The 19,189-nt window shown below is 34.5% G+C and overlaps 1 protein-coding gene across 2 annotated transcripts in view; it reads right to left on the reverse strand.

The window, feature by feature from the left end:
* The window catches only part of LOC145681643 (uncharacterized), a 238,272-nt gene that overhangs the window by 158,494 nt on the left and 60,589 nt on the right, over positions 1–19,189 (reverse strand). The window contains exon 1 of one of the 2 annotated variants that reach the window (XM_081753263.1): positions 11,672–11,763. The exons of the other annotated variant lie outside the window; for it this stretch is intronic. Within the exon in view, the coding sequence (XP_081609389.1) occupies positions 11,672–11,761 (90 nt within the window). The 5' untranslated portion in view covers positions 11,762–11,763. Of the gene's footprint in view, positions 1–11,671; positions 11,764–19,189 lie in introns of those variants that run through there. 2 annotated transcript variants of the gene reach the window in all.

Raw genomic sequence — 19,189 nt, forward strand, 5'->3', positions numbered from 1 at the left:
ATCACTTTTCTCTATATTATAAAGCAAAAAGTAATTGAATTTCCTCTAATTTAAATTGTATTCCATGGAAAGTGATGAACAACCATATGGTGTGCAGTTAACAAAATGATACGTGTTCAACATACTAGGTATTACAAAGTTAATTATCACATTGGAGATGGGAATCTGTAATATATACATAATCATCAACTGACCAGAAGAAGAAAAATTAGTTTTATTGTTGGCTCAGTGTTAGAGTACGTAAGTCGAGTGGCGAATGAATAATAACAGTTAAATTTCTCACAAATTACAGTATTTAAAACGATCTGTTCCTAGGCATTTACTCCACTACAAGAGAGAAAAAAGCATGTCTACACTGCTCAACACGCGACCTCACTAGAATGTGGCAAATATTTTCCGCAGTAATGTATTAAACATGTTATACATATGTTCAGTATGTATACAGAAAGTTAGAATTCAAGTTGACGCTTGAAACATCCATTACACTGAGGGAGCATATCCTGCATGTGAAAAACTGTAAATATTTTAGAAGAAACTAGAAACATGCTAGGGAATAAAATAATAATAATAATAATAATAATAATAATAATAATAATAATAATAATAATAATAATAATAATAAGCTCCTTATTTAAGAAGTGAGAAATACATAATAATTGCAATGGCAGGAAAATATAAGCGACCGGAAATATAAGAATTGAATATTCTTCACCAAGCGCCCACGAAATTATCTCTTGTATCCACTACCATTTAAGATTATGATTACTTTGTCGCTTAGAATCACTCATATTTATGTCGTAAACATTTTGCGTTTGTTATAATCGAGAATCAATTGATATAGCTCTTTTTACTTTCTTAAAAAATAAACAAATTGCTTTACCCAACCCGAAGAAGTATTGATGACCGTACACTCTTTCGTTCTATGCCGTTCCAGTCCTACTCTGTTCCTGTCGTATGATGTGACGGTGTATGCCGTTGCGAACAAACGTAATATTGTCAGGAGTTTGTAATTTATAGCAACATATTTTAAAAAGATAATAAAGATAATATGCTTTTAGATGCTTGATTAAAAGTTAAATTATTTAATGGCAGTGGCGGAGGAGTGATACGGCATAAACTCAAAACGGCATAGGATCGAAACGGCGTATGACCGAAATTTTGTAGTACGCAAATAGATCTGAACAGGAGATTCGGTCGAATGCTGTCCTAGTCCTATGAGGCTTTCCCGTGAAGGACAAATTACATATCTTAATGTAAATATCTACAATACCAATACGTTCCATTATAAATATTACAGCATTTGAATATCACGTATTTTCAGGATCGCGGTGTCAAAGAAAAAGTGATTCCGACATACAATCTTAAAAATGTAGTAACTCCAATATTTTGTTTTATGCTATAACTATAGAATTGTTATTGACAAGCTACTTCGACTTTACATGTCATTTGTTATGTTTCTGTTTACTAATGTCTGATATATATGATTTTTTTTATTCACCATAATCGAACGATAAAATCTTACAGTCTTTCAGAATTGTGTTGAAGTCATTTCTACACTACTATTTTCGGAGAGGTTAACTGGATCTGACTGAGCTGCCATGTACATGAATATTTTATCACGAAGTTTCTACCTCTCGACATTAACCACCTAACGTCTGTCGTACAAGAGAAAAATGCAATGAAAATCTAATGAAATGTTATGAAAATGAGGATATTCTTGTAGAAATAGTTGATGGTGCAAAGTAACAATCAAAAATCAGTAGGTCATAAAAGTTAATGTCACACTAACGAAATCCTCGTAAAGTATCAGCCAAATATGTTAAAAGCAACCATATACAAAAGAGGGCACAGTATCTTCGTATCAAGGTTATTTTGCCTTTGTTCGTCTGAAATAACTGCAACTCATTAAACAAATGTGACGAGAAAGTGTGTTGGCTCGAACAATTTGTTTTCTTTGGAAACTAATCCTAAAATCCCCACCCCTGATCCATATATTAGGTTAATTTATCGTACTTCAAAAGAAAAACCGGCGTATCAGGTGCTACCAGCCTCGCATTTTAGGATAAATGAATGCTTATTACTATAAGGATTTTATTATTTTTTGAAGAGAAAGCCAAGTCCTTTTTTTTTTCAAAAACGGTAGAAAGGAAGTCTATCAAACAAGCACAGACGCACATATCAACACATTCATACACAACATACAACACTGCATGTACATTTGTTATTGGCTCGCATAGAATAACTTCATTTTTTAACTACAGTAAGTATAATAAATAGTGCTGGATTAGTGAGGGAAACTAATATGTTTTTTCAGGTATTATTACAAATCGAATCTCTTTGACAATTTAGAGCTTCTCCGTGGCAAAGCGGTTAACGTCCGCGCCTTTGGCGTGGGATACCCGGGTTCGATTCCCGGCGGGAGCTCATGTGGTTCGGATTTTACGTTAACCAGTAGGTCCACGTCTCATATAGACTCGCTGCTGAACGTGACGTTAAACTCGAAATCAACTTAACTCTTTGACAGTTTAAGGATGGACAATTGGTGTTTTTCAAGGAGTACATGTTTTACAATCTTCAAAACATGTTGTAAAGTGGGTTCAAACTAATTTACCAGATTCATTTCTTGGATGTAATATAAAATATCCCAAGCCCTCGTTGTACAATATTAACTAACTAACTAACTCTATGGCCTATGGAACCCGGAGGTTCAGTGCCGCGTTCACAAAAGCTCTCCACTGACTTCTATCCTTAGCTAATTGGATCCAGTTCCTACTTTGCATTCCTATCTCTGCAAGATCCATCTTAATATTATCCTCCCATCTGCGCCTAGGTCTTCCTAATGGTCGTTTTCCTATGAGTCTACCAGTCAAGACTTTGAAAGCGTTTCTACTTTCTTCCATTCTAGCTACATGACCTGCCCACCTAAGCCTCCTAGACTTGACGACCATAACAATGTTGGGTAAACCGTATAAACTACAATATTGCAAGAATAAATACAGTTTGTCAACATCTACATAAGAAAGCTCACCAAAAGAATTTAAAAATATATATATATTCAGTATTCACTTTGTTTTCATTGCTTTCATAAGGAAGAAAGCAAAATACGGGCTCAACTTTTCCCTATCATGTATAACGGGATCAGATCAGCGTTACATTTGATTTTCAACGCTAATATAAATTGAATCGATTCAACAGTATGTGAGAATACCTTATATAAATTTGAGATTTCTCCTTGGGAACGTGTATCACAAAGTTAATCACTCAATTTTCCTTGGTCGTCCTAGCAGAGTGAATTGTTTTTGTTCAATGTATAACTGTCGGTGTGCTATGAATTTTCTCATTAGTATGTGTATTAATATTCACATTTAGTTTGTTTCAATTTTCATCCGTAATTGAAATTGACAAAAATATTAACAGTGTTTGACCAAACTTCGAAGAGTCGACGTCAGGCTTAACATTAGTTCCTAGAAAAAACTTTATCCTAAACTCTGCACATGCACCGGCTGACAGTCATCTCTATCTACGGTATACAAATGACTATAATAAATATTTGCAAGTCATGCTTCTGGAAATAAGCCTGCAACTTGCAGCGGAAATTTGGATGACATAATTGTGAAGAGGAAAGAGGAAATTTTTAAAAAAATAAACCGATCTACATTTATAAGTACTGAGATTTGGTACGCATTGCAACCACAATTCTAATTATGTACCTTCACTAAAGCCACTTGAAGTTTTATTAATCATAAAAATGATAATAATAATAATAATAATAATAATAATAATAATAATAATAATAATAATAATAATAATAATAATAATAATAGAAACTTCAGAAACGTTTAATAATCAGTATAGAAAATACCCTCCTGTTACACTAGATTCCTCAAATAAATCTACCCATATTGAAATTGTATATATTGAGGAACCTTGAAAGTAATTTAGCATCTTAATAACATAATAGAATCTTGATTTTGTTTTCCAAACATTCAACTTTGAATTATACCACAAGTTTTGTACCCAAAATATCAGTATTTTTTATGTTTAATCTGAACAACATAAATGTGGATCCCTTATTATTACTTTTACTACTTTAGTGATTTTAAACTGAAGATGAATTACATTATATTACATAAGTGTAGTATTATTTACTATGTAAATCTGAGTAATTAATAATACCCAAGAAATATATTTAAAATACATATTTAAATATAAATGAAATAAAAGATCCGTACCACAGCTGTAAAGTTTCTTTTTAAAATATTAAATTAAAGCAAAGTACGTTGCAGTAATTAGTAAAACATTCATTATTGAAATATTAACCAATTTATAATAGAAAGTATTTAAAACCTTTGAAGGAAACATCCCAAAATACTAACTATACATTGTTCTTTCTTTCCTGCTTGCTTTTATTTATTATTATTATTATTATTATTATTATTATTATTATTATTATTATTATTATTATTATTATTATTATTATTATTTTGAAATTATGTGTGCAATGCTGTACACTTGTTATTGTGCTCATTTCTAAAATATCTGCAAAATTTTCGTAGTACTAGTCATAAAAAATCTCTGAAAAACTTGTCTCACGAATACACTACCCTTTGAGGATATTTTCTGAAGAACTACTCACAATACGTTGTAAGTTTTTTTATGAAATATGAATGAAGTCGCGTGAGAAGTTTGAGGATATAGTCCAAGAACGGTATTTAGATTTAGATTTTTCAGTTTAAGAGCAATAATGTGTTAGATACGGATATACGGCTTAAAGTGGAATACAAGGTTCCGCTGCGAATCGAACCTCAGTGTCCAATGTGAAAGTCGAACAGGAAACCCTGGGTCTGGTTGGCGTGGAGGAATCGTGTTGTATCGCTTCCGAAGTTCATATGAAAAAGTACATCCGAAAAATAACTACGTTTGAGAATATATTGAGAGAATACACTTTATTTACATTTCGGGTTGTTAAAGCTATATATCGTTACGAAACCACAACTATGTCGTCAAAATAAGATAAGTATTCTAAAACAAATCAACCCGTAGATTAAAATAAACCTTTTGAACTTTTACATGTTAAATTTCTTACGTCACATTGCAGGGTATTTCATGAAATATTAATAAAATAAGAAATAAATCATCTCTGTTATAAAAATATTATGTAGAAACAGAAATTAAGAAATATTGTAATTATGTTAAGGCCAAATCAATTATACCGTGTGTGTTAATCGAAAATTTGTTCATAAAATGCTGTATGAACAAAGTTAATTCTGTTGGTTTTGAAACTATCGTAGTAAATAAAGTACCCTTTATGGATATTTTTCTACCAAAAAGATATAGAATGTATGAATGTGAATTACTTGGTGTTCTCAAAACTATATTAACTGCTACAGTAATGGAGCAGTATTTCCAAAGTAATACAGAGTGTTCACTGGATCCAAATACCAGAAGTAAAATTTGCATTCTATTTGGATACTTATTCAAGAATAATTTATTTTTTCATTACCAATCTGCAAAATTCGTTTCGAATAATATTTTGATTAAAGCAATTATGGTTAGAAGGACATATACGAGGGTGACTCAAGGGTTTTGTGAATATTATAGAAAATGAGAATCTAGAATGGAATAATTATGAGTATTAGAACAGTATAACCTTTGATATTAATGTGTATCAAGCTCTTGGTTCTAAGTAATTTCTTTTCTCACTTAGTCAAGCAGAAGTTAAGAAAACGGAAAAATCGAGCACAACTCACCCATTAAATATCCACCATTAAAAGGAATGTCTGCATCTGAGACCCACCATCATCATCAAAGATGGGTGCAGAAATTCAGGCGTGGTAGGCAGAGTGTTGAAGATGAGCAAAGGTCTGGCAGACCATCAAGTGCTATAAACACGGAAAATATTTGCCTGGGACATGATATGATCGTTTGAGATCGCCAATTGTAAACTCGACAGATCGCAGACAAGCTGGGCATATCGCAGGAGCGGCGATATCATGTTCAGAAGAATGAGCTTGGGTTGTCAAAAGTTTCTGCCCGATGGGTACAACGTCTTCTTACTCCCAAAGGAAAACGAACTCGGTACATCCTATCTGTGGACAATTTGAAAGTCTTAGAACGTGATGTGAACGATTTTCTCTCTCGATTGGTAGGTGCACCATCCCCAGCCAGAAAAGAAACAACAATACAAACCATGGAACCACCCCTCCTCCAATATCCCAAATAATTCAATGGTCATCTTTTTCGATGGCATAGTGATGTCCTCTGTTTTTTTTTGTGATTCACAAGTGTGAAGTTCATTGATTACCAGCAAAAGGGTTATACCATCGCAGGACTGTTGTGTAGTGATCTTCAGAAAAATCGTTGACTGCAAATTCAAGGAAAGAGGCCACAAATTTTGTCGAGAGAAGTTCTCGAACATCACAACAATGGTCCCAGGTACACAACAGCAATCAGCATGACTACTATTCACGAATGCGGCTTTGAACTCGTTCCTTATCCACCCTATTCTCCAGATTTACACCCATTCAAACTTCCACTTGTTCCCTAATCGAAAAACGGCTCTATGAGGAAGACTTTGTCCAATCAATAATGACGTCGTGACAGCCGTGGAGGTGCTTTTGTGGGCACAACCTAAGGTTTTTTTTTTCTTTTTATATTGGAATAAGAGCACTGCAACTTTACTACTGATTCCCTTCAGTAATGCAGGATTTTCTAACTACTTAATATAGTCATCATTATGTTATTTATGTATTAGTGATGCTAAATGTTTTGCTCAAGTAAAGAGCAATAGCTTTAAGTAGGTGAAGGAAGAAAAACATGATTTTTGTTTCTGGAAAAATTTCGAAGCAGTCAGAGAGTGAACTATTATTATTATTATTATTATTATTATTATTATTATTATTATTATTATTATTATTATTATTATTATTATTATTATTATTATTAGAATAGTTTCGGTAATAACATGAAGAGCCATACTTAACTTACATAATTGCAATACTCTTACCCAGATTTACAGTAACGTTATTTGCAATATCGCGTTGGATGATCATCTCTAATTAACATATTCGTTATTCAGTTCTTTTTATACAAAGTGATTTATCTCCATAATAGGACATTCCCGATGAAATCGGATATGGTAGAATCGAAAGTATCGTAGGGAAGATACGATTCTCATACCGGGGCTGCGGTGGCTCAGTGGTAGAGCTTTAACTTCAGGTGCTTGGGGTTCCGGATTCGATCCCAGCCCCCGCCAATTAAACTTTGTGGTGGACAAACACCGTGTGCGTGAGTTTTCTCGAGGTTTTCCCGTTTCCTTCCACTTTCCTCATTCCACCATTGCATTCATTACTCATTATCACCGTCTCCTTTAGCCTATCCGGCATAAGCGACGTAAAACTCAAAGATTTCATTTTTTTCTCAGACCAGATGGCGCATAACGGACCGCCCATCACATATGCTGGGTACCGGGATTCACCTGTTATGGACCAAATCAGGAATCTACAAAGTCTGGAAGAAGATAAGTGCAAGAGAAAACTGCTTGTGGTTCACGTTTGCTGGTTGGGCTTAAGGCCAATAACCCGACTATGTAAAAAGAAAAAAAAATACATGTTGTGGAATCTCAACAAAGAAAGAGCAGTACAGACATTATAAGACGTCGAATTGCAGATTGGAGATGAAACTGGTTTCATGGAATGTGATAAGCCTAGGCTAACCTAGGGTCTCGAGAAATCGGGAGAATGAGATACAGAGATACAACGTACAGATACCTGTCTTGCAAGAAATGAGACAGAAAGATGTAGAATGGATACCTCTAAAAGATTATAATGCTTAACAGTGAAGAAAAATGAAACTTGTTCGTCACTGGATTTGCTGTACAAAGAGAACCATAGATAAAATCATTAACTACCACACAAAAGACCCGAGAATTGCAAGAAAAGTATAGAAGTAAAATTCTCTAATATTAATTGGATTCGTATTCACGTTCCTACAGAAGACAAACGAAAAATGAAAAGGACTCGTTATATGTTCAAATAAGGAAAGTGTATGAACATTCTCGTAGCATAATCTAAAAATAACTATGGGAGATTAGAGCGCAACGATTGAAAAGGAAGACTTCTGGAAACTAAAGATAAGGAAACATAGTACACATGAAGAAAAGAGTGAAATGGATTAAAGATGATATATTTTGAGGAACGAAGACACTAGTGAAAAAGGATAAAGAATGATATATTTTGAGGCAACAAGAAATACTAGAATAAGCAGCACAAATTTTTCCTCATGAAGAAATTTAATAAGAAAGTTTGGATTTCTCCTGATGGACTCACAATAAATCAGATAGAGTATGTGGTGATCAATGGAAAACATGCGTCAGACATTGAGGACGTAAGAAGTTACAGAGAAACGGACTGCAGTACCAATCATTTTCTAGTCGGGATCAAATACAAAGAAAATATATAAACGATGACAAAGAGACACATTGTTAAAACATTAGTTACGATTTGAGTAAATTTAATGTGAAATTAATTGCAAAAAAAAAGTGGTAAAAGAAAATAAGTGAAAGAACAAGCTTTACTGAAAGGAACAAGGAAGCGTCTAAGAAAAATGGGAAGCTATGAAAATGATATTCAAAGATACGAAGCAATTATTGATCTGTATGAGAAAGAGAAATATAAGAATGGAATGGTATGAGGAGGAATGTGATAAAGTTATCCAAGAAAGGAACTAAGCAATGTGAAAGCGGTTATGGCTGAAAACCAAAGTTAGTCAAGGAAAATTACAGATAAAGAAAGCAGTTATCCAGCAAACTGATAAAAAACAAATAACGAGAGAATGGGAAAGGAAAATAACGCTTAATCTTCAGGATAGTTACGAAGCTAGAGAAATCAAGAAAATTTTAAAAATAATTCAAAATTTTATGATAGGATATTAGCCACGAGTAGAAGCATATAGGACAGAATATGGATCAATCGTCACAGGACAGGAGGGGATCACGAAATGGTGGAGAAACTATTTGCAGGAATTGCTAAGCAATCAAATGGAATATGAAATAGAAAATGGAGCAAGACCAAGAATGGACAATATGAAAACAGGAATTTGAATGGATGACACAAGAGCACGAATTAACAAAAGAGCCAGATGAAGAAGAAATAAGATAAGTAATAAGTCGCTTCGAAAATGATAAGCTACGAGCTCGTAGCATGGACAGACCAGATACCGCATAAACTGGTAAAGAATTTAGGAACGCAATTCCACAAGCTAATCCATAACCTGATGTCTGAATCGGGATAAATGAAGAAATTCCCAAAGGATGGTATATGATAGAAATCCACCCAAGACATTAAAAACACAGCAAAATGGAATTTACCAGCAGCAGAGGCATAGTTCATTTAGCAAAGGTGTATACGATACTGGTAATAATACTGAATAGAAGAATCATAAAAAGGGCAAAAGAAATACTAGGTGAATGCCAACCAGGATTCAGACTGGAAAATAGAGAAAACATACAAAAATAACAATTTCGCCTAATCTGTTCTCATACTTTAGACAATCTAGATAGAATAGAATTAATGAGGAGACAACGAAGAATAGGATTACCACGCAAACTGAAAAAAATGATAGCAATGACGCTGAAAGATACAGAACAACAGATTGGAAGAGTTCTAAATAGTGTTCTAAGCCAGGGAAACACTTTCGTTACCCTTTACATTTGCACTAGAACAAACGATAAGGGCAATCAAAACAAACCCAGGAGGATGATAAATAATAAGCTAACTCAGCACATGACGTATGGAGGCGACATGATAAGATCAGCACGGACAGAAGTGGACAAACAGGAGCATTTAAAGAGTTTGAAGAGAAGCGAACGGAAGAAGGTTTTCGAGAACCTCTGTCTACACACAAAAGAGCGGAAATCAGAGTATATTATAACAATCAGATTGCGCGAAAGAGAACTAAACAACAAAAGTATGCTGAATTACACTTCGAACATACGGACCGGATTAAATATCTTGTACAATAGTGACGGAAGCAAATAATATAACAACTGATATTAAAGAAATGTCGCAGGAAAAAGGTGCTTGTACGAGTTAGAGAAAATCAATTTCAAAAGAATGACTACAGAGGCAGATGAAACAATATATAAGACAATCCTAAGACAAATAGTGGTATATGCTAATGAGAAATGAACCCTAACTAAAGGAACCGTAACACTATTACTCAGATGTTAAACATTCAGAAAAAGTCTACAGATCAAGAAAAAAAATTTAGGAGGGTATGAACAAATGAAGAACTGTACCAAATATATAGAGATTTAAACATGGTAGAATTCATTAAGAAACGAAGAATAACCTGGGTAGGCTACGTTCAAGGTATGGACGAGGACCGACTACCGAAAAGGATGCTAAATGGAAGGCCAGGGTAAAGACGATTGAACGGTTAACTACGATGAAATAGAACAAGAGTTTAGATAAATAGGAATATGACTTTGAAGAACCAAGACCATGGAAAGGAAAGAATGGAGACGTGTACTTGAGAAGGCCAGATACCTACATAAACGGTAGTGCAGAGGAGTAAATAAGCAACTTATAAAGGTTAGATGCTCCATATATGCAGTCCGGAAAACTGATATAAGTGAGATGTTCTGAGATGTAATTTAGATATGTAGGCATAGGTATTGCTTCTGATATCGGGAAAAGAGCATTTACTGGTGAATAGAATGATTGTTTTAATTGTCTTAGGATGTTGTCGATTGTTGGAATGTCGGAAAGAAGTTGACAATCAATGTCCATATCGTTATACTTCGCTGGTATTCAGGCAAATTAGGAGATTAATACTTGGGAGTAAAAAGAATAGTTTCCAATGTGTTTCGGATCAGAAGAGAAGAATAATTCCACTTTTACAGAATCATGGTAGCCGTAAAAAGAACGAAGTATCATTGGGTTCAATTCATGGTATGGTCCTAGAGATACTAGAGGAGCAAGTGTTTCAATTTATGGTATGGTACTAGAGGAAGGAAATAGAATATCAGGAGTAGTATTGCACAATGAACAAATTGATTGCTTTGTACCTAAGTTTCTGGTATTCATATGAGAATTAATAAATTGAAAATACGTCTTTTTTGCTTCGACTTCCTCTGATAATTACGATGTTATATCAAGGTAACAGTTGAATGTGGGACATAGATAATTAAAAATCTACCACCAGATAAAATATTTTTATATTCAAAATATCTATATTAGATATATACTTTTGAGGACAAATATTTCATCCCTATGATTTCCTCAATATTATTTTGTGACGAGTGAAATTATTTCTTTAGTTTATTTAGAAAATAACTCTATGGTTTCAGCTTCAATTCTTAATAATTTCATAATACGATCAGTTTGTGTTTAGCGTTCCATTCAGCAGCAATGACATATGAGACGTGAATATTAGTTTAATGTGAATTCGAACACGTGACCTCCCTTAGCCATCCAGCACAGATCTGTAAAACCAAAGGCGCATTGGTAACTACATGGTTACGAATAACCTCATAAATATCTTACATTATGCATTTTAAAGTATATATAAAGTTCATAACATTTACGTTTCTTTATACGTTAAGTATGTAGTTCGTTCTGTTAAAATATTTACTCCAAAATCACTCTTACTTATAGAATAGAATACCAACCAAATTGATGAACGCAAGAAGGAGTGTTCCGTTATTCAATGACATGCAACACACTTTATTCAATCTGTCCGGCCTGCTTATGCGTCTCATATCTGAAACGAAATATGGATTTTAAAGGAAACAAGAAAATTTAGACGAATTCGGTTCAGAAATGGTCACAAAGACCTCTAAATTTAACTATCAATAAAAGACTTACGCCTGTTCGCTTAAAGGAGATTATTATTAAAGCAAGTGATGATAATTGAAGAATTGGTGGAATAACAAAATGGAAGGAAACGGGGGTACACCGAGAAAACCCACGAGTACGATGTTGTCCACTACAAAGTTATTTGGTCAGGGATTAAAAGAGGAACCCAACGCACCTGCCGTAAGTGCATACTACTGGTTGACCCGGCTTCCGTGAAGTAAATACTCTTTCCTTTGTTGCAGTTTGAGTAAATCATTATGAAGTAAAATATCAACTTTTGGTTGGAAGATAAGAGAAGATAAGACTTCATTTAAATATACGTTTTCTACTGGATTAAGACCAACAATATTCCAAAGAATTATGTGATAGTATGTGTAGAGAGCAGTTCTTTTCATTTCACAATCAACGAGTAAGTTACAGTCGTTAGAAGAAGAAAAACATAGACCAAGTGCTTGACACACCGAACTATAGTAAGCATCGGAAACGTTTAATGTGTGTACAAAACCCTAAGGTAGATATATTGAACTGAGGAATGTACGAGTCAAATTGTCGATAAATGTGACACGAATCAATCACATTGTTTGCAAGAATGAAGTAACAAGAAAAATGCTACCACATTAAGGCAAAAATAGTTGACGGCTAATTTGAAATTACATAGTGCACTTGATTTATACACAGTGTTGGGCTATTTTGAGAATAATTCCTCTAATTTTTGAATCGTCTCGGGGCAGACTTGGATCGTTTTGATTTTATTTATCCGAAGAATAAAAACAACAAAATATAATTAGAAGAAACACATTTTCAAAGCAATGATTCTGCAATGGGTGTTGTTACAATTAGCTTCTTAAATGAGGATAAATATCTTCTTCTACACTAGTTACGAGTTGTATTTCAGAATTTTTGGGACTGGTGCTGCCATCTGGAAAATAGTAGTAGTGGAGCTTTCTACTGATAGGTGGCAATACTAGATTATCTGATGAGTGAAAGTGCACAGTTTTATGGAACAGGGTTGATGTGTTGAGTTTCCACAGTGCTTTTCATGATAATATGTGTGTGGTGATTTTACGATGGATCCGAGAATAGAATAGCGCGTGTGTATCAAATTCTGTGCGAATCTTGGAAAAGTGTTACGCAGACCTTTGCAATAATTCAAAAAGTGTTTGGGAAACATAACATGAGCAGTCAAGATCCTTGGAACAAATTTTGCGGCGACACCATGCATGCCTAATTCAACAGTCAAAATTCGTTGGCATGTCCCGTAACGAATCCCCACTTAATCAACAAGGTCGTGAATGGTTCGACGCCGATCTGCACAAACCAATTCTTAAAGTTTGTCAATAATGTCTGGCGTTGTACTGCTAACGGGCCTTCCAGTTTGGGAATTTTCTTCGATGTCTGTATTGTCGAATCTGAACTGAGTATGCCACACAAACACACGCATACGGCTTATGCTGTGTTCCCCAAACACTTGCTGAGTCATTGCAAACTCCTCCGTAGCATTTTCCCCGAGATTCGCACAGAATATGATACACACGCGCTGTTCTATTCTCTGATCCTTCGTAAGATACCACACACCGCACACAGAGAATCATCAGATGCACTTTGGACACATAACACATAAACCTACCTGCATGAAACTTTGCACTCTCACTCATCACATATGCTAGTCTTTCCACCTATCGGTGTAAACTGCTACTAGTACTACTTTCCAGATGGGAGCACCCGTCCCTAAAATACTGGATAGCACTTCGTAAGAATAATTTTCAATAGTATATTGTACACTTTAGGGAGTATTAATTTAGTAAAATGCTATTATTATTAAAATTTCGTCTCGTTTTCACGCTTGGACTTAAATTTTACAAGTAACCTCATAAATCACCTATATGACTTTCCTTGTGGAAACTAAAATGTAAACCAAACATAATTTTAAACAAATACCGAATAGCTCCAACAATGTCTTTAGATACAGATATTGACTATCATTTCGAAATACCTAAACTTTCCATCATCACATTTTCACAAAATCAAGTTTCAAATTCGGTGAATATTTGATATAACAAAGAATATCTCATTCACAAGGAATAAAACGAAATGTATAGAAGCAGTAGCCTGCCGGCACTCTGCACATACCAACATATTGCAACTTCCACTTTTATAAGGCAGTTTAACTAATCTTTGTTCTCGATTTAGTACAAGTGTGGACGTTCAGGAATTCTATACGTTTGTTGAGAGCGTCAGCGTTTGTGAGGTTCGTTTGTCTGATGATTAACGGAAAAGGACCGGTCAGCAAGTTTGGGCTGGGTTCTGCTATTACATTTCATATAAAGCTTCGCGAATCTACTACTATTTTTACGAGTGCTTAATTTGAAAAATATTTTCAAAGAAAGCTGTGTCGTCAAAGTGAATTTCTTGGGATATTAATCAAGGGTAGAACGGGTACTGGGACCGAACGACATTTGTCTGATTTGAAGAGAAATAAAAATAAGAATTGCAGTTTCTTTAAGAGAGAGAGTGTGTGTAGGAAAGAGGTGAGGAAAAGAAGGGATGAAATCTGTCGTCACAGTACCTGTAGCTTCATCTTCTCTGCTGGGCTTCCTGCTATCCTCTTGTTGTACGTCCGACCTTCTGTATGTCGATAACCGAACTACAGATTGTTCGGTTTGTTTTCTAATTTACTCTCGGTGTTTCCAATTGACTGCCGTGCATTTCCCAAACCCATTCCGTTAACAGTCTTTTGACAACTCCGCGACTGAGTCCTAAGTTGACACCGTAGACCGACTCTCGACAGTCTCTGGAGAGTAACTTCGAAAACCTACTCCAAAGACTATCTTCGACTTACTCCAAAGACTCCGAGGGACTCCCCGTTTCCGGGTTGGAGAGAATATTTAAAACACAGATCTGCTCTTATTCCTGCTTACTCCAGACACGTGTATATGTGATATTTTCGTCTTAACAGGTACTCATGACCTCAGAGATGGATAGATAGTTTGGAAAGGAGTTCTCTCAGATTTATTATATAAAATACACATTGACATAATACATTTTATAACACAAACAAACATTTCCAAGATTTAGCTATGAAAACACAAAATTACGGAAGAGAAATATTTACTAAATATTGAGACATAAATGAATTTCATTAACTAAGACTTCCGAACGATTAGCGTTTATTAACACATAAGGAATAGTTGCATGTAATTAAGAAGAAAAAAGGAAATAGTCTCACAACACCGATGATAAGTCTTAAAGAAATTCACGTTTCTTATACAAACATTAAATGATTTTATGGGAGATCAACGAAAATTAAGAAATCTTATATATAAAAGAGAACGTACAAATCCTTTGTTCCCTCATCACGCTAATACGGCTGAACCAATTTCTTTCATTTTTGGGGCGTTATTAGGATTTGGACCCTAGATGGTTTTTATCATATCACTTTAATTTTTAATTACCAGTGTCTTGAGATAATTGACCATTCAAGTGTCCATAACGTACAAATCCTTTGTTAGTTCATCATAGGTAAAAATAAACGTATTTATATGCAACCCGCATGACCGTGTCACTCGGCGGGTTAACATAAATGACAGGCGATATAATGTTAACATTTACTGCAATCTACTATGGTTTTTATCATATCACTTGAAAGCGAAAAAGTAAAAATTATCTAAGTAACAAAGTTTATTGCGTTCCGGGGTGACCGCAGCGAAGCGGGGCGGGTTAACATAAATGACAGGCGATATAATGTTAACATTTACTGCAATCTTCTATGGTTTTTATCATACCACTTGAAAGCGAAAAAGTAAAAATTATCTAAGTAACAAAGTTTATTGCGTTCCGGGGTGACCGCAGCGAAGCGGGGTGAACGCTGCTAGTAATAAATATTAGTCTCTTCACACTATGAATTATAATGATTACAATGATAATTATAATGATTACAAGAGAAGTGTGCTCCAAGATTCTTCTAAAACACCATGTCACAGACAACTCTCCAACAATGAACTTAGGAAAATAAAACCTGCCCTGGTTCGTGAGCATCTTTTGGGGCTTATCTGTTGATGTGACCATTTTGTATGCTCTTGCTCATTATCCAGTAGTTGGTCACAACTTTTGTACTTTAGGTATCTTCCGGAAGAGCGTTACTGACAAGTTCAAAAAGCGTTATAGCAGAAGCCTTCTAGTACTATAACGTAGCCTTAAAACATCTCTTCCATTATTATGTAGTTGCTGAAGGTGACTATTTTCAAGGAGATAATTTTATTTTTAAAAGTAATAAGATTTATCGATACATAGAATCATCTTTCATCAACTGACACATATTACATCACTCCCTGTCAAACAACTATAAATCATGACATAATCGGTAAATGTAATGACGTAGTGATGAGAGTGTTAAATATTCACTAACAGGAATACTAACAGGTATATATACCAGATATGAAAGAGAAAGGTACAAAGTATAATATAAAAGATAAATGGTTAAAAAAATGTGTGATCTGCAATAATGTACGAAAACAAGAACTAAAATATGTACAAAGAAGGATTACCTGACCAGTTGTTAACTAACTCTGAGGAATAAACAAGAGAGGATCATGTTAAAGACTAATATTATTTACCACTCCTGAGCAACGAGTACAGGCCACAATATCAATGAAAAATGTCAAGTTGCCATCAACATGTAGTCAGTGTTGCCGAAGGTGAAGGAAATATATACTTCTAGATTAAGGTAAGATAGTACATGCGCATAAATAAGTTTAAGGCAATACAAGTGTGCAATACCGTCGCTTGCTTCAAACTGGAACGTTGCCACTGACTGTTCTCATTCCAGAACGATCGCTTTTGGATAGAGATGCAAGGGCTCGGGAAAAAACGGCTTTTTTTAAAAAAAAAACTAGGTTTTTTCTGCTTCGCTTTTTTGCGTGGGAAAGTTTGGGCTGTTTTCAAAATTCTGCTTTAAATTGATAAAATAGACTTTGTTACGCTTCTCTATAACACAAAGAGTCATTTAATTAGTGGTTGATGCCGATAATGATATAAAACCTCGAAACTAAACCATGAATTTCGAAAATATATTTCAAACAATTTTACTTCAACATATTTACATTATGAATTCCAAAGGATTAACCAATGTATATAATAAGAAGTTTTTAACTTCCTATACACACAAGTAAGCGGAGTTGGCAAGAACCATGGATGTTTAAACCAGGCTTTTTTTGGTTTAAAGCAGGCTTTTTTGGTTTAAACCAGGTTTTTTGATTTAGATATTTTGCTTTATGTATTTATATTACATATTCAGAGAAATAAGTTTGTTTCACCTTGGTGTTGCTACGCAACAGCGGGGTTATGCTGGAAGAAGTCCCATAAGCTTAAAGAAGTCCGGTCAGTAAATGTCTTAAATTGAGAAGCTCCCGCCCTAGCCATCGGGAAAAACCCGCCATCACTTGAAATGTAAAGCAATAACGGAAAATTCTGTTATTGCTTTGCATGTAAAATTTAAAGGGCAACGTATCATAATCAGTACGCTAAAACTGAGGTATTAAATTACAAATTTAGTACGTGGATATCATTGAAAGTCCAATCCAAGCTAATTTTGGAAGCTACGTAGGCAATCGATAAATTTTGCCAATTTCTATGAATATATTTAAGCAATCTTGGCTTCTTTATAAAACAACAGGCATTTAGGCATGCAGAAATATACAATTTGGTTTCGTTTCATATATTTAGGCTTAACATCCTTACGTTATACCGAGGTTATCAAGGAGAATACTTTCGCTTAAAGTGACATCCGAACCGCTACTTGGTTTACGTATGAAAGAAGGGTTGTGGTTCGACCGAGAATTGAACATGGGAGACCTTGATTAAAAGGTGAAAGGGAAATAAAACTAATGCAGGTGGCTTGATATGTGGAAACGTCACCATGAAGTTCACAAGATTCGTATTTTTCGTTCTTTTTATTTTTTGGTTTAAACCAGTTATAAAAAAAAGCTGATGTAAACCAGCCAAAACTAAAAGTTAACACTTCTTTAAAAAAAAAAAAAAAACACATAAATAACTAGCAAAATTGTATGTAGTATTTTTACTTCAAAATATTCCATATCCTCTTTTTGAAACAAAATAAAATTAAAATAAAACATAAGAGAAATATTAGGCTGCACATCTAGAGCGTTTGATTCTGTATATTCTTGAAATTCTACAGTTAAGATTTATATAACCGTCATCACGGTTTACCCGATCCTCAAGTTTTCTTAATTTTTTAACAAGAGGGATTCAACATATCATTACGGTACCCCCCCCCCACCAAAAAGGATTACGGATATATTTAAGTTAAGCTAAATACAACTGCAAAACAAACATGACTGAGTGGTTAGTTTTTGCGCTTCTATCGGGAAGTCCGGGATTCAACCCAGCATTCGACCATTCTGACAAAGCTTCCATTCCATCTGTGAATGTAGAAATAGTGCGTGTACTGTGAGTTGGCCAACTTCCTTTCTTATTGTTTTTAAATCGTTATTATTACTAATTACTAGCAGTGACGGTTTTGCGAAGGTTAGGGGAGCGGTCTTTTGGACTGAAGCCTGTTCCGCAATGTTACGGAATGTCTGCAACAAACGAAATATTTATTAGTTATGCCTTTACTCATAAACTTTAAGCTCCCGTCAAATAAAAATTACGAATGTTTAGAAAAACTAAAAATTAGTAAGCAAAACGCCTCCCAAAATACTTTTCTACATCCGCCACTGATTCTCAGTATAAAATGAGTAGAAAATGAAACAATCAGAGAAACCCCTCCTAAAGTACTTTTCTAAATCCGCTACTGATTATTTGTATAAATTGGTATTCAAGGTTGTCAGGAACATTATTGCTAAATCACTGCACAGCTACATTATAACAGAAATATGGAAGTACGGTTTGACGGATATATTGAAAACGTACGTTTTGACGAATATATAGAAAAACGCAAGTTTAACTTTTGCACTAGAAGCTAGAGTACTAAGTTCTTAGAAATGAAACACGGATGACAAATTGAAATGATCAAGAGAAGAAAAATTGTCGAAAGCTCAAAAGTTAAAATAAAGTTAAATGGCCTCTAAAATTGCCCTCAAATACTACATTCTTAATGTTACCTTTGGGATCTTGTGTTTTTGGGCTATTTTTTAGACTTTCAGTCAAGCAGCTACTGCATCGTCACTATTTATGTTAGGAACATGGTTCATACCTCATTCTCTTCAGAATAGAGCTGGCTTTCAAATGGTACCATTTGCATGCTCATACCATATACCAGAAGCGGGGAAAAATGTCAAAGTGAAAATTTTGGAGGGAATTTTTTTCTAGAA

The sequence above is a fragment of the Thermobia domestica genome, chromosome 3 (assembly GCF_964235325.1).
Source record: "Thermobia domestica chromosome 3, izTheDome1.hap1.1, whole genome shotgun sequence".
Classification (NCBI taxonomy): domain Eukaryota; kingdom Metazoa; phylum Arthropoda; class Insecta; order Zygentoma; family Lepismatidae; genus Thermobia; species Thermobia domestica.